The sequence below is a fragment of the Podarcis raffonei genome, chromosome 8 (genome assembly GCF_027172205.1).
Source record: "Podarcis raffonei isolate rPodRaf1 chromosome 8, rPodRaf1.pri, whole genome shotgun sequence".
Taxonomy (NCBI): Eukaryota; Metazoa; Chordata; class Lepidosauria; order Squamata; family Lacertidae; genus Podarcis; species Podarcis raffonei.
In genome coordinates this window covers 81,528,366-81,545,898 of record NC_070609.1, presented here as the reverse complement: position 1 = coordinate 81,545,898, position 17,533 = coordinate 81,528,366, and the positions used below count along the sequence as shown (strand labels likewise).

Genomic DNA, 17,533 nt, shown 5'->3' with positions numbered 1-17,533 from the left:
AACCACAGGTAAACGCAGGATCGGTTTCGCTGGTCTCAGCTGCCAAGTACCAAACGGGCTGGAGAAGGGGATCTCCATGACAGTTAATCCAGTTCAAAACCAGTTTGAGCGTGCAGTGTAGACATGGTCTGGAAAGGATTGTCGCGGAGATGCAACCAGTTTCTTTCTACCTCGTCCTCCTCCTCTTTTCCCACCCCCCACGGCAGGAGCTGCGCTCGGGCGCCTGGTGGGGGAAACCACCGCCTTCCTCTTCCCCCAGGGCATTTCGTCGGAGGGGGGCTCCAGCCTCATCACTCCTGGAAGCTACGCACTAGCAGGTGAGTCTGCAACGCGGGTAGGGTGGGCACTTGCTACAGGGCAAGCCAATAAGCCACGGAAGCCGAAGGGCTAGGCAACCACAGCTTGGCAGACACTTGCCAACTTTGCCACACGGCCCCTTCCCCTCCACCCCAGGGACTCACGGTTGCGATGACAGGGAGCGCCTTTGTTCACTACAATTCTGCGGGGGGTGTCTGTCTGGAGGATGTCCTTGGCTCCTCTCCCAATTCTTGGGGTCCTGTATACAGGGAGGGTTAGAGGAGCTGGCCGGCCACTGAAATGTCCTCATCAGCATCCTGCAAAAACGGGCCAGGTTGCAAGAGGGGTGGGGCCCTCTGGGCTCCAAGGTGGGCCTTTCCTCCACACACCGCCCCCCCCACCTTGCTGCTAGGTAGGAGAACAAGACCAAGAGAGGTGTGAGGGAGCTGAGCTGGAGGCCAGAGACTGAGGGACTTGCTTGCTCCGTGCTGGATCAAACATGGCAACAAAAGGAGAAGCAAGATTTCTTCGGATGCTGTGACCCCCCCCATAGGTCATATATATATATATATATGAATAGAACCGTATACAGTGGAGCCCTGTTCGCATCCCGAAGCGAACGCAACCCGCGACTGCGCTTCTGTGGGTTGCGATTCGGCACTTCCGCGCATGTGCGTGATGTCGTTTTGACCGTCTGCGCATGCGTGAGCAACCCGAAAGCGCTCAACCTGAAGCAACTTCGACCCGAGGTATGACTGTATCTTGAAGACGCCACAGTCTCCGCTGACCTTTCTTTGGAGGAAACCGAACCTGGAATCCCTGGAGTCCCGCGCAGCTCAGACACACTGGGGGGGGGCGTGTTGCAGGGGGAGGCCACAACCGTTAATCCCGGTGCGATACCAGCACAGAGGAGGGCCAGCTCTGCCATTAGGCAGGGCTGGAGGACAGAGCTGTGTTCGATTCATGACTTGTCCTCCCCACCACTGAGCTCCTCTGCTCTGGTGCAGAATGCCATCCTCTTCAAGCAAGATGCAGACCCCAGCCAGCTCAGCTCTGGGACTTGGAATAGGAATCGGGGTGGCTAACAAGGGACCCACGCCCAGGGAGAGTCGCTGGCCTGCCTCAGGACCCCGCCTTCAGGGACAACCCTTGCTCTAGATTCTGTTTTCCTCCCTCCAGGGGCAGCAGCCTTCTCTGGCTCGGTCACCCACACCCTTTCCACGGCCCTGCTGGCCTTTGAGATGACGGGGCAGATTGCCCACATCCTGCCTGTTATCCTAGCCGTGCTCATCGCCAACGCCATCGCCCAGAAGTTCCAGCCCTCCTTCTACGACGGCACCATCATCGTCAAGAAGCTGCCCTACCTGCCACGCATCCGGAGCAGGCACATTGGGTGAGGTGAAACCCCCTTCCACGTCGCAGGGTGCGGGGGAGCAGGTGGGGACACTGCTTCTCGCCCTCCCACTCCCAGGACATTGAGGGGCATCCCCAGAGCCTTCTCAGACGTGCTGTTTGCTGATGAGGGAAAGGACACTCTGCCCACGCTCAGAGTCTCTCTTGCCTTATGCCGCTTTGCGTATCAGGAAGGGCCGTAGCTCAGGGGCAAAGAGTCTGCTTTGCGAGCGGAAGGTGCAAGGTTGTCGCGAAGTGAGTTGGCTGGTAAATCACACATTTCAACAGTTGGGAGTGAACATTTTTTGTTTACATTTTGCTGTTCTTTAGTAGGTATAACCATTACGGCAGGTGCAGGAAGAGCTGGTTCCAGATTAACTAATAGGGATGGCAAGACGATTGTCTGTATCGTTGCCTTGGATTTTATGGACCTATTTTGAGGCTGTGGGCTAAATTTGAGAAGGTCCACTGAGCCTCCAATGGCCCTGTTGGTTTGAATTTCTTTGTTTCCTATTTTGCTTTTGGCCTGAGACATCTTCTTCCTTAATTTGTCTAATTTATTTAAGTTGGGAGTGAACGCTTTACAGATTTGGCTGAGGGTCAGCCCTGTTTTGCACAGCAGCACGTTCCCTGTAGATCAGGGGTCAGCAAACTTTTTCAGCAGGGGGCCAGTCTACTGTCCCTCAGACCTTGTGGGGGGCCGGACTATATTTTGAAGGGGAAAATGAACCAATTCCTATGTCCCACAAATAACCCAGAGATGCATTTCAAATAAAAGCACATATTCTACTCATCTGTAAATAGGCTGATTCCTGGACGGTCCGCGGGCCGGATTTAGAAGGCGATTGGGCCAGATCTGGGCCTCGGGCCTTAGTTTGCCTACCCATGCTGTAGGTCTTACTCCACGAAATCAGTTGCCGAGACTAAAAGTCCCCACCTCCCCACAACCATCTAGGTCTGCTCCTCTTCCAGGGCTCCTTCCGAGGAATCGGAGACTACGCCTGCATGAGACCAACATCTCCTCTGCCCCTTTCATGCCTCTTCTGGTTCTGGGAGACTAGGGGAGAGTTGGGAGCTTGCCACAGCCGGAGAGGGAGACACCGGTGACTCTTCACCAGCCCAACTCATCTCTGCCTCTTCGCCTCCCTCGCCCCACGCTTCTGCTTCAGCTTCTGCTTCTGCCTCTGATTCTGGACTTCTCTCTGCCACAGACTCTCCCAGCTCACTAAGCCCCGTTACCTCCTCAGCTTCTGACACCTCCTCCTCCCTGTCTTCTCCCTGTGACCATCCCTGTGATCATCGCCCCACCACCAATCCCCAGGCTCTGAGCCTTTGACCCTTGGGGGTTCCTCAGCTGGTTCCTCCCACTGTTCTTCTGCACCAACCAGTCTATGACACGGGTTCAATCCCTGCTGGTATCATCAGGTAGGGTTGGAATCTGCCTGAAACTCTGCAGAGCCATTGCTGCCGACCAGTGTGGACAGTACAAAGCTAGATGGACTGACTCTGTAGAAGGCAGCTTCCTATGTCCCTATATTCCAGGGCAGGGCACACATTTACTGGGGGGCTGTGTGCATGCTGTCAATTCACAGGCCTTTTAACAGCCTGCAGACCCTCTGGGAATCTTTGCTCTGCCATTACTGGGCTCTTGCTGGGGTCATTCTGACGCCACTTTCTCCCGCCTGCAGCTCCTACAAGGTCACCACAAAGGAGTTCATGAACACCAAATTCGTCTACCTGCCCAGGGATGCCACCTTCCAGGAAATTCTCAGCATGGTCACCTCGACAGACGACTCCGAGTACCCGGTGGTGGACAATGCTGGTACAGTCATACCTCATGCTACGTCCACTTCATGTTACATTCTTTCATGATACGTCCCGCGGCGACCCGGAAGTACCGGAAAGGGTTACTTCCGGGTTTCGCCGCTTGCACATGTGTAGATGCGCAAACTGACGTCACACGCATGCGCAGAAGCGGCAAATCGCAACCCGCGCGTGCACAGACGCACCACTGTGGGTTGCACTCTCTTCATGTTGCGAACGGGCCTCCGGAACAGATCCCATTCGCAACCAGAGGTACCACTGTACTGGGACTTAATGGGTTTTCTGAGAGGAGAGGAAGCCCTGGTTCTCCCCTCCTGCCATTTCCCAAACCCCAATGGCCTTCCCTGTGGCATCAGGCCTGGGGCTTTATTTCACTTTCCGCTTTGTGGGGGTGTTGAGGCCCCTGTCTGGCCAAGGCGGCCCACCTGAGGCTTCTGCCGATCTGGCCAGTGTCAGTCTCACTCACTTTTGGGGGAAAACCATAGCATGGAAATGAGACAGAAGGGAGAAACAGCAGGAATTGAGAAGCAGCTGGGACTTGCTCTTTGCCCATGCTCAGGAGGCGCCAGGGTACGTACCCAGACACCTCTGACACAGTCCATGAAGAGATCTACAGCAGGAGTTTCCCCCTTGTTTCAGCATAGGCCTCGATGGAGGGGACCTAGCTCTCTTCTACCTCTTGTGTTGCAGGGGGTTGGACTAGATGACCCTTGGGAGCCCCTCACATCTCTACAGTTCTAGGATTCCACTATGGGAGGCAGGATGCTACTGCTGCAGGAGCAGTGGGCATCCCTAGTGGGGTCCTGCGGGTGGGCCTCCAATCAGGCACAGCTGGGAAGGAAGCTAGACTAAGGCGGGCCTAATCCAGCCCATCTCATGGTCTTCCTGGGGTGCTGGGCTCAACAGACCCTCTTTGGCCTGATCCTGCAGTCGAGCCCTTTTAAGGCCTTTTCTTTCTCCCTCCTCTCGCCCGCAGAGACAGCCATGTTGCTGGGGATGATCCAGAGATCCGAGCTGATCAAGTTCCTCCAGACCCAGGATGATGCCAGCTTGCCCCACAAGGCACAGGGGGAGGAGGTGGGTCACAAGCCCCCCGAGGCTGAGATGGGAGCCGCCTTCTGCTGTGTGTGTGTGTGGGGAGGGGGCAGCACCCTCTCTGCAATGCAGCTTAGCCAGAGTTGCATGAGCCCCACACCGCCCAATTGCCACTCCCTGCAAGATTTTATTCCTCCCCAACTCTCTCCTGCAGCCTTCATCTGCCCAGACCTTGGAAGGATCCTGCGCCATCAGCCCTGTGACCCTGCAGCTTTCCCCATGGATGTCCCTACACCAGGTAAATGGGCGGCAGACAGGCGAGGGTTATCAGGTGAAGAATGGCAGGAAGTGCTCTTGGCTCTGGCACACCCCTTTATTTGTTTACAGTGAAATGGAGCCTCCATACCCAGGAGGAGTCTACCTCCAAATGTCACCTGCTGGAGAATAATGGCAGGGAGGGCTGTTGTTGCTGCCTTCGCGCTCTGCACCCTGGGGGCACATTTCCCACCCTGGGAAACAGGGCGAAAGGCCTGGATAGGCCAGGGTGGAGGGTGTATGCGTGGAAGTAGGGGATTTTTATTTTTATTACGGAGAGGAAGATCCTTTGGCGAGGGGAAAGGCGAAGCATTTTCTGCCTGCCTCCCAACGCTTGTTTTCCTGCCACAGCCTTTGTGGGGCTGCTTCTTGCAAAAGGAAAAAACACACAGCTGTGAATTCTTGGCCGTTGGGCCCTTCCTCCAGCCTACCTCACAGGGTTCCTGAGAGGGTGGAACAGGATCCTACCTCTGTGCACACACCCCGTTCTGTGAAAATGAAGGAAAAGGGCATTCTCTGTGTGTGCACGCGGTTCTCACAAGATGCTGCTGTCACCAGGGAAATGGGCTGGCCTTTCAAGATGCAAGGAGCCTCGTTAAAGGAGCTATAGGCAGAGGCTACCCCACATCCTGGGATGCGGGTGGCGCTGTGGGTTAAACCACAGAGCCTAGGACTTGCCGATCAGAAGGTTGGCGTTTCAAATCCCCATGACAGGGTGAGCTCCCGTTGCTCGGTCCCTGCTCCTGCCAACCCAGCAGTTCGAAAGCACACCAGTACAAGTAGATAACTAGGTACCGCTCCAGCGGGAAGGTAAATGGCGTTTCTGTGCACTGTTCTGGTTTGCCAGAAGCGGCTTAGTCATGCTGGCCACATGACCTGGAAGCTGTATGCCGGCTCCCTCAGCCAATAAAGTGAGATGAGCACCGCAACCCCAGAGTCGTCCACGACTGGACCTAATGGTCAGGGGTCCCTTTACCCTTTACCTTTACCCCACATCACCATCCTGACCTTCCCCCATCTCTCTCCTCCCCATTTTTCTCCCCACAGGTGCACAACCTTTTTGAGCTTCTGAACCTTCAGAGAGCCTTTGTCACGCAACTGGGGAAGGTGGTTGGCATTGTCTCCAGGAACGAGGTAGCTGGCTGGCACTCTTAAAGCAGGGCAGATTGGGAGAGGATGGGGCTGGATCCTAAACTCAGAGAGCTGCAGAACGGGGAGACCTGCATTCGAATCCCCTCCTGCCCTCAGCCGCCAAACACACCGGGTGACTCTGGGCCAGTCGTGCTCTCAGCCTGACCTACCTCGAAGGGTTGTTGGTGGGAGAACAGCTTACAGCACACCCAGAGTGCTTCTGAGAAAGCTGGGAGGAATAAGTGTTTCTTGAGGAAGGAGTTCCCAGTTCCTCATCAGGGGTTGCAGGAAACTAGGGCAGTTAAACCCCTTCCAGGCTGATTGCAGTGTGAAAACATCCACCCCACTTCCCATCCAGCTCTCAGCTTCCTTCCTTCTTTTCCCTTCAGGTGAGGAAAGCCATCGAAGACCTGGCAAATCCCAAAGCAGCAAAATGAGAAAATTAAGACCACAGAGGACCAGGCGGGGATTCGAAACCACGATGGAAGGAGATTCCTGTTGAATGTTACCTGGTGTCAAGAGCAAATTAAATATGTATTTTCACACCGTCGGTGGCAAATGAGGATGGGTGGGGAGGTCCAGGATGGGAGCATAAGCTCTTGGCACGTCTTAAAACTTTTAACAACTGAAACCTTTAAACAACTGAAAAATATAAAACCCTATTATTATTATTATTATTATTATTATTATTATTATTACAATATGATGGAAGGTCTGTGCTAATATTTGGGCTGAGTTGAAATGGACCCCTCAAATTCACCACCTGAATTTCTGGGGTGGGGGTGTTTCAGTGGTTTTCAGGGTGGTACAGAATAATGTGATATGGGGGGGGTTGTATTTTTTAAAAACCACCTCCTGCTCCTAGGAGCGCCACCTCTGGGCAAGGGAAAGAGGGAGCTGTATGGTGACATTTCCTTTGCAATCAAAGCCTGCCCAGAGCCGATTTCCTGCAAGAACAGCTTAAAGTGCAAAAGAATCACATATAAATTGGTCCCTGCTTCCCTCATAGAATTGTAGAGTTGAAAGGGACCCCCGAGGGCCATCTAGTCCAACCCCCCCCCAATGACGCAGAAATCTCAGCTAAAGCATCCATGACAGATGGCTATTCACCTCTGCTTAAAAACCTGAAAGGAAGGAGAGCCTATAACCTCCTAAGGGAGCCTATTCCACTGTCGAAACAGCTCTTACAGTCAGAAAATTATTCTTGATGTGTCGTTGGAATCTCCTTTTTTGAAGCCATTGGTAGGTGTCCTACCTTCCAGAGCAGGAAAAGTCAAGCTTGTTCCATCTTCCATGTGACAGCCCTTCAGATATCTGAAGATGGCTCTCGTATCTCCTTTCAATCTCCTCTTTTCCAGGCCAAGCATAACCAGCTCCTTCAACTGTTCCTCATATGGCTTGCCCTTTGTCATCTCAGTCACCTTCCTCTGCCCATGTTCCAGCTTGTCCCTTGTTGCAACAGGGCTCTGAGCTTATTTCCAGCAGTTAGTACACTCTGGTTACAGGGAGGCAATTTCTGTTCAATATCTCTTTTATTATTTACAAATATACACAGTGAGCTGGGGTGTGTGGGGCAGGGTGGAGGAGCAATGAGGTCCCTCAAAGCAGGTATCTCCCCCCAGCCAGCCAAGCAGACTCCCCTGAAGGAAAAGAGTGAGGGGTTTGCCCCAATCTCGTTCTGCAAACCAAACAAGCAGACGGAAGGTGGCCGTTTGGCGGTTCTCGCAGGCGTGGGAAGATGGGAGTGGGGCACACGGCCCGAATCGCCTTTGCCATCTCGAGAGGCCTTCTTGGCTGCCCCTACCAAACCCAGGCACCCTGGGGCTAGTAAACAGAGCGGCCCCGGAAGTTCAGTTTAAATAAAAGGGCTGTAGCAGTGAGATTGGGACGCGGGTGGCGCTGTGGGTTAAACCACAGAGCCTAAGACTTGCCGATCAGAAGGTCGGCGGTTCGAATCCCCGTGATGGGGTGAGCTCCCGCTGCTCGGTCCCTGCTCCTGCCAACCTAGCAGTCCGAAAGCATGTCAAAGTGCAAGTAGATCAATAGGTACCGCTCTGGCGGGAAGGTAAACGGTGTTTCCGTGCGCTGCTCTGGTTCGCCAGAAGCGGCTTAGTTATGCTGGCCACATGACCCGGAAGCTGTACGCCGGCTTCCTCGGCCAATAAAGCGAGATGAGCGCCGCAACCCCAGAGTCGGCCACGACTGGACCTAATGGTCAGGGGTCCCTTTACCTTTTACCTAGCAGTGAGATTATACCCACCAAAAAAGCAACAACAGTTTTTTGGGGGGAGTTGTTGGGCGGGGTGCACCCATAGGAGGAATGTATGATTGAAGCGATTCAACTGTCATAACCTCCTTCACGGCTTGCTCGAGCAAGCAGACGTCACCCAAGGGTGCCACAAGTTGAAGAACCTCCTCAAACGCTCAGGAACGCCCGCCGGATGTGATGGTGCAACCCTTGACACAAGCCCCCCCCAGCCCAGCCTCTGCCCTCCCTCCAGAGTCCTCTAGTTATAGAACACCTCATCCTCCGAGAGGGAGCTGCTATCAACGTATCGGAGGGAGGTGCTACTGCGCTGGAGCCACAGGGACCCCACAGGGCTCTCCTGCCCCGCTTCCTGGGGCAAGGCCTTCGCCAGGCTGTCCATCGGGGTGCTCCACCCGGTGGGGAGGGGGGACTTGCAGCTGGAGAGGGAGAAGGCTGGGAGGCTGCTGTCCAAGTTGGAGGGGCTCCCTGTGCCCTGCGGGGTGAGGAGAAAGGTCCCTGGCCGCAGATAGAGGCCTCTCAGGTCTGGAAGGAGGAGAAATTATTATTATTAATTAAATTTGGGGAAGGGGCTATGGCTCAGGGGTAGGGAGCCCCTACTTTGCCTGCGGAAGGCCCCTGGTTCAATCCCCGCCGGCAGCATTTCTAGGTAGGGTTTGAACCCATTGCTGCCAGTCAGAGTACACAACACTGATCTAGATGGACCAGTGGCCTGATTCAATGTAAGGCAGATTCCTGCGTATCAGGGATAGGGAATCTGTGCCCCCCCCCCGACAAATGATGTTGTGAGTGCAACTCTCCTCAGCCTCGGCTAGCAGGGCCAATGGTGAGGGATGGTGGGAGGGGAAGCTCAAGAGCATTGGGGGGGGGCAGGGCGAAGCAAGGGCTACCTGGACCAATAGCATCCTCAAATGATAACTGGAAGCAACCGCTTCACAAAAGCCTCCAAGGATGGAGAGACGCAATGCTCATTGAAGCTGACAGACGTAACTAACTTAGCACCATTCATTTCATTGGGTCTACTATGGTGGGCTGCAACCCCCCCCAAAACAACATAAAAAAATTGGGAGAACCAGAGGTGGGTTGGAAGTTACCTTGGAGCTGGGGGCCTTCCTGCGAATGCCCTCCATAATTCAGCTCCTCTTCGTCCAGGGAGGACCAGGCGCTCAGCGTGGCTTCGGCGATGGCAAACTGCTCAGCCACACCTGGGCAGGGGAAGGCGGAGGGCAGAAGATGTCAGGGAAGCAGCCGGCCCATGCCACCCCTCCCTGGACCCTCGCAGGTCTTGGGAGAATGAAGCTGCAAGCCAGGCTTAGCCTAAATAAACCTCACACCTTCCCCACCGCCCAAAAGGGAGCCCCTCCTGATCTAGAACGTCCCGGCTTTCTTGGGAACAAAGCTGAGGGCTGGTTTGCAGCTGGGACTACGTCACCCGGTTCCTGCCTGGATTATAGCAGGGAGACTCGGCCAAAATTTACTGCCATTTCCTCTTCTGGGATGCTTGAAAAAGGTGACATTTGTGCCATGCATTTAAAGAGCTCTTAACACCACTTTTAACAGCCATGCCTTTCCCCCAAAGAATTCGGGGAGCTGAGAGCTGGGAGGAGATCCCTCACAGACAGCTACAGTTCCCAGCACCCCTTGACATGCTACAGTTCCTCCTCTGAAGTGTACGCAAGCAGCCTTCATGAGCAGTTTCAGAGGAGAGGTGCAGGACCTCTCAGCGCCCCAAGGACACCAGCACCCAGACAGCATCAGTTGAACATGGTTCTTAAACTGGTGCCTCTTTTATGGGATTGCAAGGCCCCAGCCCCACTGCTGACCTGCTGCAAACCAGGCCTCCTTCAGCTCATCGGTGAGGTCGGCGTAGATCTCCTCCTCCGTCAGGGCCTGCTCCCAGCCCGTCCTCGGAGCGCTCCAGCCCTTCCACTCGATGAGGTGGGCCACGCGGCCACGGGCCATGGCTGTGGGCTTGGTGACGTGGTCTTTGATGCTCTGGACGAGGCCTGTGGGGGGGGGCAGCAAAGATGGAGGAGGCACAATAAGCACACTTGGGAACAGAGGGACGGAATCTATGCCAGCCCCACTGAGAGCCTTGCAGGAAGGTTTCCATGGGAACAAATGCCCCGTACAATAATACTGTTTTGTAGATTGGAAGGTTAAATCGGAATTACTCACTGCCAGTAATTCCGATTTTGCTTTCCTCATATTACTAATGCTTGGTTTATATGATGAATGTATGTTCTATACATTTATTTATTTTGCACACCGTACATCTCCGGGTGGTTCACAATATAAAAACGCAAGATAAAAACACATCATAAAAACCACCATATATTTGTAGGTTGCTACCTTGCAAGGAATCGCCTTTGGCTAGTGCAATAAACGTATTGGATGAAAATGACTGCGTTCTGCGTCTCCTTTGGCCCGACACATCTTTGCTTGCAAGGGAGAACATCAGATTTCAGCCTTTCTGTGGTTAGCAACCCACCTGCCTCTTCAAGCTGGCACCCGCCAGAAATAAACGGAGCAGAACTCAGAACAGCACCAAAAGGGACTCGCTCACATTGCTCCCCCTGCTGCACTGCGAGAGGACGAGCCAAGAGGACGCAGGGTCTGCAAATCTGGGATTGCCGTGGTGGCAGGCAGAAAAGGGGCAGTGGTCCAGGCCCCTGTAGGGACGCAATTGGAAAGGGTGCTGGGTGACTTTGTGATCCAGATGCCAAAGTCCCAACAGGGGCCCCTGGAAGCAAGTAATACCCAGGACTCTCGAAGGGATTCACACAACTGCCTGCTATACGACAGGATTTACAGGCTATGCCCGACACGTTTCAGAATCTGCACCATTTAAAGGCAGAACATTCAGATCAGTTTTTGCTCCTTTTGCATTGTAGTATTCTATTTTGTGGGGACGCGGGTGGCGCTGTGGGTTAAACCACAGAGCCTAGGACTTGCCAATCAGAAGGTCGGCGGTTCGAATCACTGCGACGGGGTGAGCTCCCGTTGCTCGGTCCCTGCTGCTGCCAACCTCGCAGTTTGAAAGCACACCGGTGCAAGTAGATAAATAAGTACTGCTGGGGCGGGAAAGTAAACGGTGTTTCCATGCGCTCAGGCTTCCGTCACAGTGTCCCGTTGCGCCAGAAGCGGTTGAGTCATGCTGGTCACATGACCCGGAAAGCTGTCTGTGGGCAAATGCTGGCTCCCTCGGCCTGAAAGTGATATGAGTGCCGCAACCCCATAGTTGCCTTTGTCTGGGCTTAACCATCCAGGGGTTGTTTTTTTTTTATGACTGCTACCTGCATTCTGGTTAAAAAGGGATGCGGGTGGTGCTGTGGGTTAAACCACAGAGCCTAGGACTTGCCGATCAGAAGGTTGGTGGTTTGAATCCCTGCAACAAGGTGAGCTCCCGTTGCTCGGTCCCTGCTCCTGCCAACCTAGCAGTTCGAAAGCACGTCAAAGTGCAAGTAGATAAATAGGTACCGCTCCAGTGGGAAGGTAAACGGCATTTCCGTGTGCTGCTCTGGTTCGCCAGAAGCGGCTTAGTCATGCTGGCCACATAACCCGGAAACTGTACGCCGGCTCCCTCGGCCAATAAAGGGAGATGAACGCCGCAACCCCAGAGTCGTCCACGACTGGACCTAATGGTCAGGGGTCCCTTTACCTTTATTCTATTTTGTGGGCTGGTGCTTTCCCAGGCCCGAGAAGGCAGGAGTGTTGACATCCAGCTCTTTCACAATGAGCCAATTATATTGTGATCCAGCATAGCAGGAACTGTTTCCTCATGTCTTCCTTCGCTTCTCTCGGGACCATTTTCTCAACACAAACCACACACACCTCTTGAAGTGGGTATTTTCTCTCTCCGCTTCTAGCAGGCCCCTTATGAACAGTTTGCCAGCAGCCAAAAATCCAACAGGTGAAGCACTCCTGGGCATGGATATGCAACGATGGGAAACTTAAGATTGCTTAAAAAAAATAAAATAAAAGAGGAGACAATGCTATTCCTGGAGAATTGGTTCAGGAACAGCCATTGGCCATGACAGCTAAATGAAAATGCCTTGTTCCAAAGTAGCAGAGCTAGGGACACAGGCAAAGGATGCGTGTGGAATTGTTTTGCTAAAGTCTTGCCCTGCTTATGGGTTGGCTCCCAGTACGTTTCTGAGCACAATTCAAAGTGTTGGTGCTGACCTTTAAAGCCCTAAACGGCCTCGGTCCAGAAGGAGCGTCTCCACCCCCATCGTTCAGCCCGGACACTGAGGTCCAGCGCCGAGGGCCTTCTGGCGGTTCCCTCACTGTGAGAAGCCAAGTTACAGGGAACCAGGCAGAGGGCCTTCTCGGTGGTGGCACCCGCCCTGTGGAATGCCCTCCCACCAGATGTCAAAGAGAACAACAACTACCAGACTTTTAGAAGACATCTGAAGGCAGCCCTGTTTAGGGAAGCTTTTAATGTTTGATGGATTACTGTATTTTAATATTTTGTTGGCGCCGCCCAGAGTGGCTGGGGTATAAGTAATAAATTATTATTATTGGTTTTCCAGAGATGTTCTGAAGAGCACATTTGGAAACAGAGAGAGGGCCAGAGCCTGGAAGAAGCAGGGCACATGGTGCAGTTCTGGAAGTCAAGGGTGCGAGGGGAGAGCAGGTGTACCTACCCCCCAGGGAAGAGGTGGCCAGGGCCGTCACGTGGTAGGTGCTGGGGGAGCCGGTGTCTCCACTGGAGAGGAGCCCGCCAGAGGGCTTGAAGCATTTCTGCAAGAAGAGAAAACAGATGGAGTGGGGTCAGGAGTGGGGGGAGTGAAAGAGCAGGACTGGGAAAAGAAGGGGGGTTTCATTCTGACAGGTGCATCACCTGCTTTTGGGTGGAGAAGCCACCTTAGGCAAGAGAGAAAGTTATCTGCCCCCCAGGCCCACTGCTGCCTGCTCTGTTTTGCAGCGGCTCTTACGGGGTCTCTGGCACTAGGAATGGCCATAGCTCAGAGGTAGAGCGCCTGCTTGGCATGCAGAAGGTCCCGGGTTCAATCCCAGGCAGCATCTCCTGGGGGAAAACTGCCTGTGCCAGAAACCACAGAGAAGCTGCTGCCCGTTAGTGTGGACAGTATTGAGCTAGATGGGATCCCACAGTCTGACTCAGCATAAGGACATTTCTTATGTCTCAAAGGAAGAGCACCTGCTTGGCATGCAGAAGGTGCCCGGGTTCTGTCCTTGGAATCTCCTGGTAGGGCTGGGAACGTCTGCCATCTGAGACCCCGGAGAGCCACTGCTGCCAGTCAGTGCAGGCACAGGAGACCAGAAATCTAGGAGCTCCACAGATCCACCACCATTCCCAAGGGAGAGAGATGGGTCATGCCAAAAGCAGTTACCTCGCTGCCCTCCTTCTCTGGGGCATTGGAAAGGCCATGGCTCTCTTGTGGGGCAACAGGGGGGCTTTCCAGTTGAGGGGTGACAACAGCCTGGTCCTTGTGGGCACTTGTGAGGAAATCTGGAAGAAGGAGCAGAAAGAAACCACCAGCAGAGCTTCTGGAGGCAGAAAGGCCTCCTGGGTGGGGAGGGGGCTGTCCTGCTGTGACCTCCTCCCCCCCCCCGTCCCCTGCTACCCCCGCCAGGCTTCTCCACGAAACTGAGGAGAGGCTTTTTTCGAGCAGGGAGAGTGCAAACCAAGAATATTGTAGAGCTGGGAAAAGTTTCAGAAAAGGGCAACCCAAATGATGAAGGGAGTGGAGCAACTCCCCCAGGTGGAAAGATTATGAGGTTTGGGGGCTTGTTAGCTTGGGGGGGGGAGAAGAGCCGTGGGGTGCAGGCTCATAATAGAAACATATAAGATTATGCCTGGTGTTGAGTAAGAAATAAATGTCTTTTCCCCCTCCCTCTCTCATAACATTTGGACCCAGTGGGTCACTCAGAGAAGCTGAATGGTGGGAGATTCAGAGAGCCTTCTGGCGGTTCCGTCATTGCGAGAAGTGAGGTTACAGGGAACCAGGCAGAGGGCCTTCTCAGTAGTGGCACCCACCCTGTGGAACACCCTCCCTTCAGATGTGAAGGAAATATGCAGCTATCTTCTCTTTAAAAGACATCTGAAGGCAGTCCTGTTTAGGGAAGTTTTTAATATTTAATGCTGTATTGTTTTTAACACTCGCTTGGGAGCCGCCCAGAGTGGCTGGGGAAACTCAGCCAGATGGGCGGGGTATAAATAATAAATTATTATTATTATTATTATTATTATTATTATTATTATTATTATTAATATTATACAGTGGTACCTCAGGTTACGTACGCTTCAGGGTACATACTCTTCAGGTTACAGACTCCGCTAACCCAGAAATAGTACCTCGGGTTAAGAACTTTGCTTCAGGATGAGAACAGAAATCGTGCTCCGGCAGCGCGGCAGCAGCAGGAGGCCCCATTAGCTAAAGTGGTGCTTCAGGTTAAGAACAGTTTCAGGTTAAGAAAGGACCTCCGGAATGAATTAAGTACTTAACCCGAGGTACCACTGTAGATATAAAAAGGATGTCCTGCACAGATTTAAACAATGGAACTCACCCCAGCAGGAGGCAATGATAACCACCAACCTAGATGGCTTTTTTGAGGGGGGGATTAGACAAATTCATAGAGGAGGATTACAGCTGTCAAAGGTTATGGCTATGATCTAATCCGGCAGTCTGAATACGAGGAATCACAGTGCGCTGGCGTTATGCTCAGGTCGTCTTCCTTCTGGTTGGCTGCCGCAAGGACAGGAGGCTGGGCTCAGAGGCCTTTGGCTGGATCCAGCAGGTCTCCTGTTCCTTAAATTTTCGAGTCACCTCACATCCGAGGCAATGAAATAAACACACTTCAAATGGGTTTGGATGACGCATCTTCCAGCAGGGAGCCGGGGAGCAAGGGGGACTCAGGACAAACCCAAACGCTCTGTTCCGCAGCTGCTCTTTTTGCATTCAGAAAGGCGCCTACGTGGATCACCCCCCCACTTTTTAATGGGGGGCTCCTTTCAGGACAAAAGTGGCGACCGAGAACCAGCAGGCAGCACCAGACACCTTTAAAGGGGCGCGAGGGGAGTGGAAGGGTGCCCCACAACACCTGCCAGGACCCACCACCTACTAATTCCAGGTCAGGGAGGGAGGAGGTTGGCATTTTGCGCATGCTCAGAGGCACCTTTCTTTGTTACGCCTTCATAGGCCCAGGACTGGCTCTGTAAGTCAACACCAAAGCTTGACCTTTGGGCTTGTTCCGTTCCGCCTTGGCTTGGAGGAGCTGAGGATCCCCGCCATCACGCCCCCTCTGCACTAAATGTAAGGTTCTAGTCCTCACTGATTTCCAACAGAGCCTGTTTCGGTCCTTTGCTCTGCAGAAAGGAGCCAGGGCTCGCTCCATTTTGTCCCATCTTTGCCTAAAGCAGCTATTTCCTTCACTGCCATGACCCCACCTCACTCACTTGGCGAAAAGTGCCTCTTGGAAGGGAGATTTGAATCTTCCCTGAGCTTCCCTCTCTCCCCAGGGTCTGCGTTTCTCAGTCTCTCCTCAACCTTGTCTCAACAGTCTCAGCACAGACAGTCTGGTGCAAACAAGAGAAGCTGAAATTGGCTGCCAGCAGGGGATGGAATCACAGAGAAGCCCTGTTGCCGCTCTGAACATCTCCCACTTCCCTGGGAGTTAAGCCTCTGTTTACACGACCTTCTTCCCATGTCATAAGCACAGTCCCTGAGCTTACAGTCTTCCTCCTGCTTTGCAAGTTTCCTCCCTTGCTTAAGAAACCAGCAGAGCCCCCACGCTTGGGGAAGGTCTCTGTGTGAGTCAAAAGCTGGCACTCACGGCTGCTCACTCCAAGAGGCCTCTTGCTCCTAGGGATCTGCTTTGTCCCCATCTTAAGTTGATCCCCAGTACCAGCTTGGATCCCACCCTAGGGCTTGCTGATCAGAAGGTCGGCGGTTCGAATCCCCGCGACAGGGTGAGCCCCATTGCTCGGTCCCTGCTCCTGCCAACCTACCCATTCGAAAGCACGCCAAAAAGTGCAAGTAGATAAATAGGTACCACTCTGGCAGGAAGGTAAACAGCGTTTCTGTGCGCTGCTCTGGTTCGCCAGAAGCGGCTTAGTTATGCTGGCCACATGACCCGGAAGCTGTACGCTGGCTCCTTCAGCCAATAAAACAAGATGAGCGCCACAACCCCAGAGTCTGCCACGACTGGACCTAATGGTCAGGGGTCCCTTTACCTTTACTGAGCATGTGTAAAATACAAACAAGAGCCCTGTTGGATCCGACCATGGTGGGTTCATTTAGCCCAGCTTCCTCCTTCCCTGAAGAGACCAAGCAGGTGCCTCCCTAGAAACCCACAACTGCGGCTGTGCAGAGGTAGACTGCTCCTGGGTCTGGAGGCCCCATTTAGCCATCTCAGCTGGCAGCAACAGGAAGGCTAGTGGGGCTGGCAATGGATGTGGGGGCGTGTCTCCGGATTCGGAGGGAGCCCGGGGGTCCCAGCTGCTGCTGCTCTGGGTTGGGCGCATAGCTGCCAACGTTTCCCTTTTTTTAAGGGAAATTCCCTTATTCTGAATAGGATTCCTTGCAAGATAAGGGAAAAGTTGACAGCTATGGTTGGGGGGGGTGAGGGGGCAGCAGGGGGCCAGGGCTCCTCAGGTCCTGTTTCCTACCAGTCCACGTGCTCTCCAGCCCACTGCCTGCCCCCCTCCCGTGTCTCTCCAGGGGCCTTGACGGGGAGGCAGAATCCGAACCCAGGACCTGCCTCACCTCAGGTATTCCAAGCGTCTTCCTTCCCAGCGACTGCGAAGGGGGGGGCGGTGAGGAAAATAACAACAGGCTCCCCCCGCCGGGCGCGATTCTGGTCCCTCCGCTGCTGAGCAGCCGCGCGGAAGGAAGCGCAACAGACGCGGGCCAAGAAGCGGGCGGGGGGCGGATTAGGTGAGCCCAGCGCGCCCCCTCCCCCTCCTGCCCGGGCGTCCGGGGGATGGGGAGGGAGAGGAGCAGACCCTTCTCGCTCTCCCTCCCCGTCCCCAAGGGCGGCGGCTTTGCTCATTCGTCCCCGGCGGGCGCCCCTCCGGAGGAAGGGAGCCCCTCTCCCCCTTGACCTTGGGCGGCGCGGCGGCAGAGAGGCTCACCTTTGGTCACGCACGACCCCATGGCGGCCGCCGCTGCCCTCCCCGCCGGGGCGCATCGAGGAGGCACCCGGAGCCGCCCGCGCGTCCGCCTCGCTCCTTTCCCGGCAGCGGCGCCCGAAGCCAGGCGGCGGCGGAGCTGCCTCCGTCGAGGGGCGGCGCCCCCACCCGCCCAG

The 17,533-nt window shown here is 54.3% G+C and overlaps 2 protein-coding genes across 6 annotated transcripts in view; one reads left to right on the top strand and one right to left on the bottom strand.

Annotated features, from left to right (window-relative positions):
• The window catches only part of LOC128419896 (chloride channel protein ClC-Kb-like), a 31,968-nt gene extending 25,288 nt beyond the window's left edge, over positions 1-6,680 (top strand). For all 5 annotated transcript variants that reach the window (XM_053401128.1, XM_053401125.1, XM_053401126.1 and 2 more), the window contains 7 exons: positions 207-317; positions 1,477-1,690; positions 3,378-3,511; positions 4,490-4,590; positions 4,763-4,846; positions 5,911-5,997; positions 6,384-6,680. In XM_053401128.1, coding sequence (XP_053257103.1) covers positions 207-317; positions 1,477-1,690; positions 3,378-3,511; positions 4,490-4,590; positions 4,763-4,846; positions 5,911-5,997; positions 6,384-6,431 — 779 coding nt within the window. In that variant the 3' untranslated portion in view covers positions 6,432-6,680. The remainder of the gene's footprint in view (positions 1-206; positions 318-1,476; positions 1,691-3,377; positions 3,512-4,489; positions 4,591-4,762; positions 4,847-5,910; positions 5,998-6,383) is intronic.
• Positions 6,681-7,771: 1,091 nt separating this feature from the next.
• On the bottom strand, positions 7,772-17,467 carry FAM131C (family with sequence similarity 131 member C). The gene is made up of 6 exons (XM_053401129.1): positions 17,361-17,467; positions 13,618-13,736; positions 12,910-13,006; positions 10,084-10,266; positions 9,355-9,465; positions 7,772-8,785 (listed from the first exon to the last, which is right to left on the bottom strand). The coding sequence occupies exons 1-6, from the start codon at positions 17,380-17,382 to the stop codon at positions 8,502-8,504; spliced, it is 816 nt and encodes a 271-aa protein (XP_053257104.1). The 5' UTR covers positions 17,383-17,467; the 3' UTR covers positions 7,772-8,501.
• Between the last annotated feature and the right edge of the window lie 66 nt (positions 17,468-17,533).

Excerpts from the sequence above, each read along its gene's own strand:
- FAM131C (XM_053401129.1), bottom strand. The coding sequence starts at position 17,382 with ATGGGGTCGTGCGTGACCAAAG. Across the intron at positions 13,737-17,360 it reads GGGGTCGTGCGTGACCAAAG|ATTTCCTCACAAGTGCCCAC; the intron begins GTGAGCCTCTCT and ends TCCTTCTTCCAG. Across the intron at positions 13,007-13,617 it reads CAGAGAAGGAGGGCAGCGAG|AAATGCTTCAAGCCCTCTGG; the intron begins GTAACTGCTTTT and ends CTCTTCTTGCAG.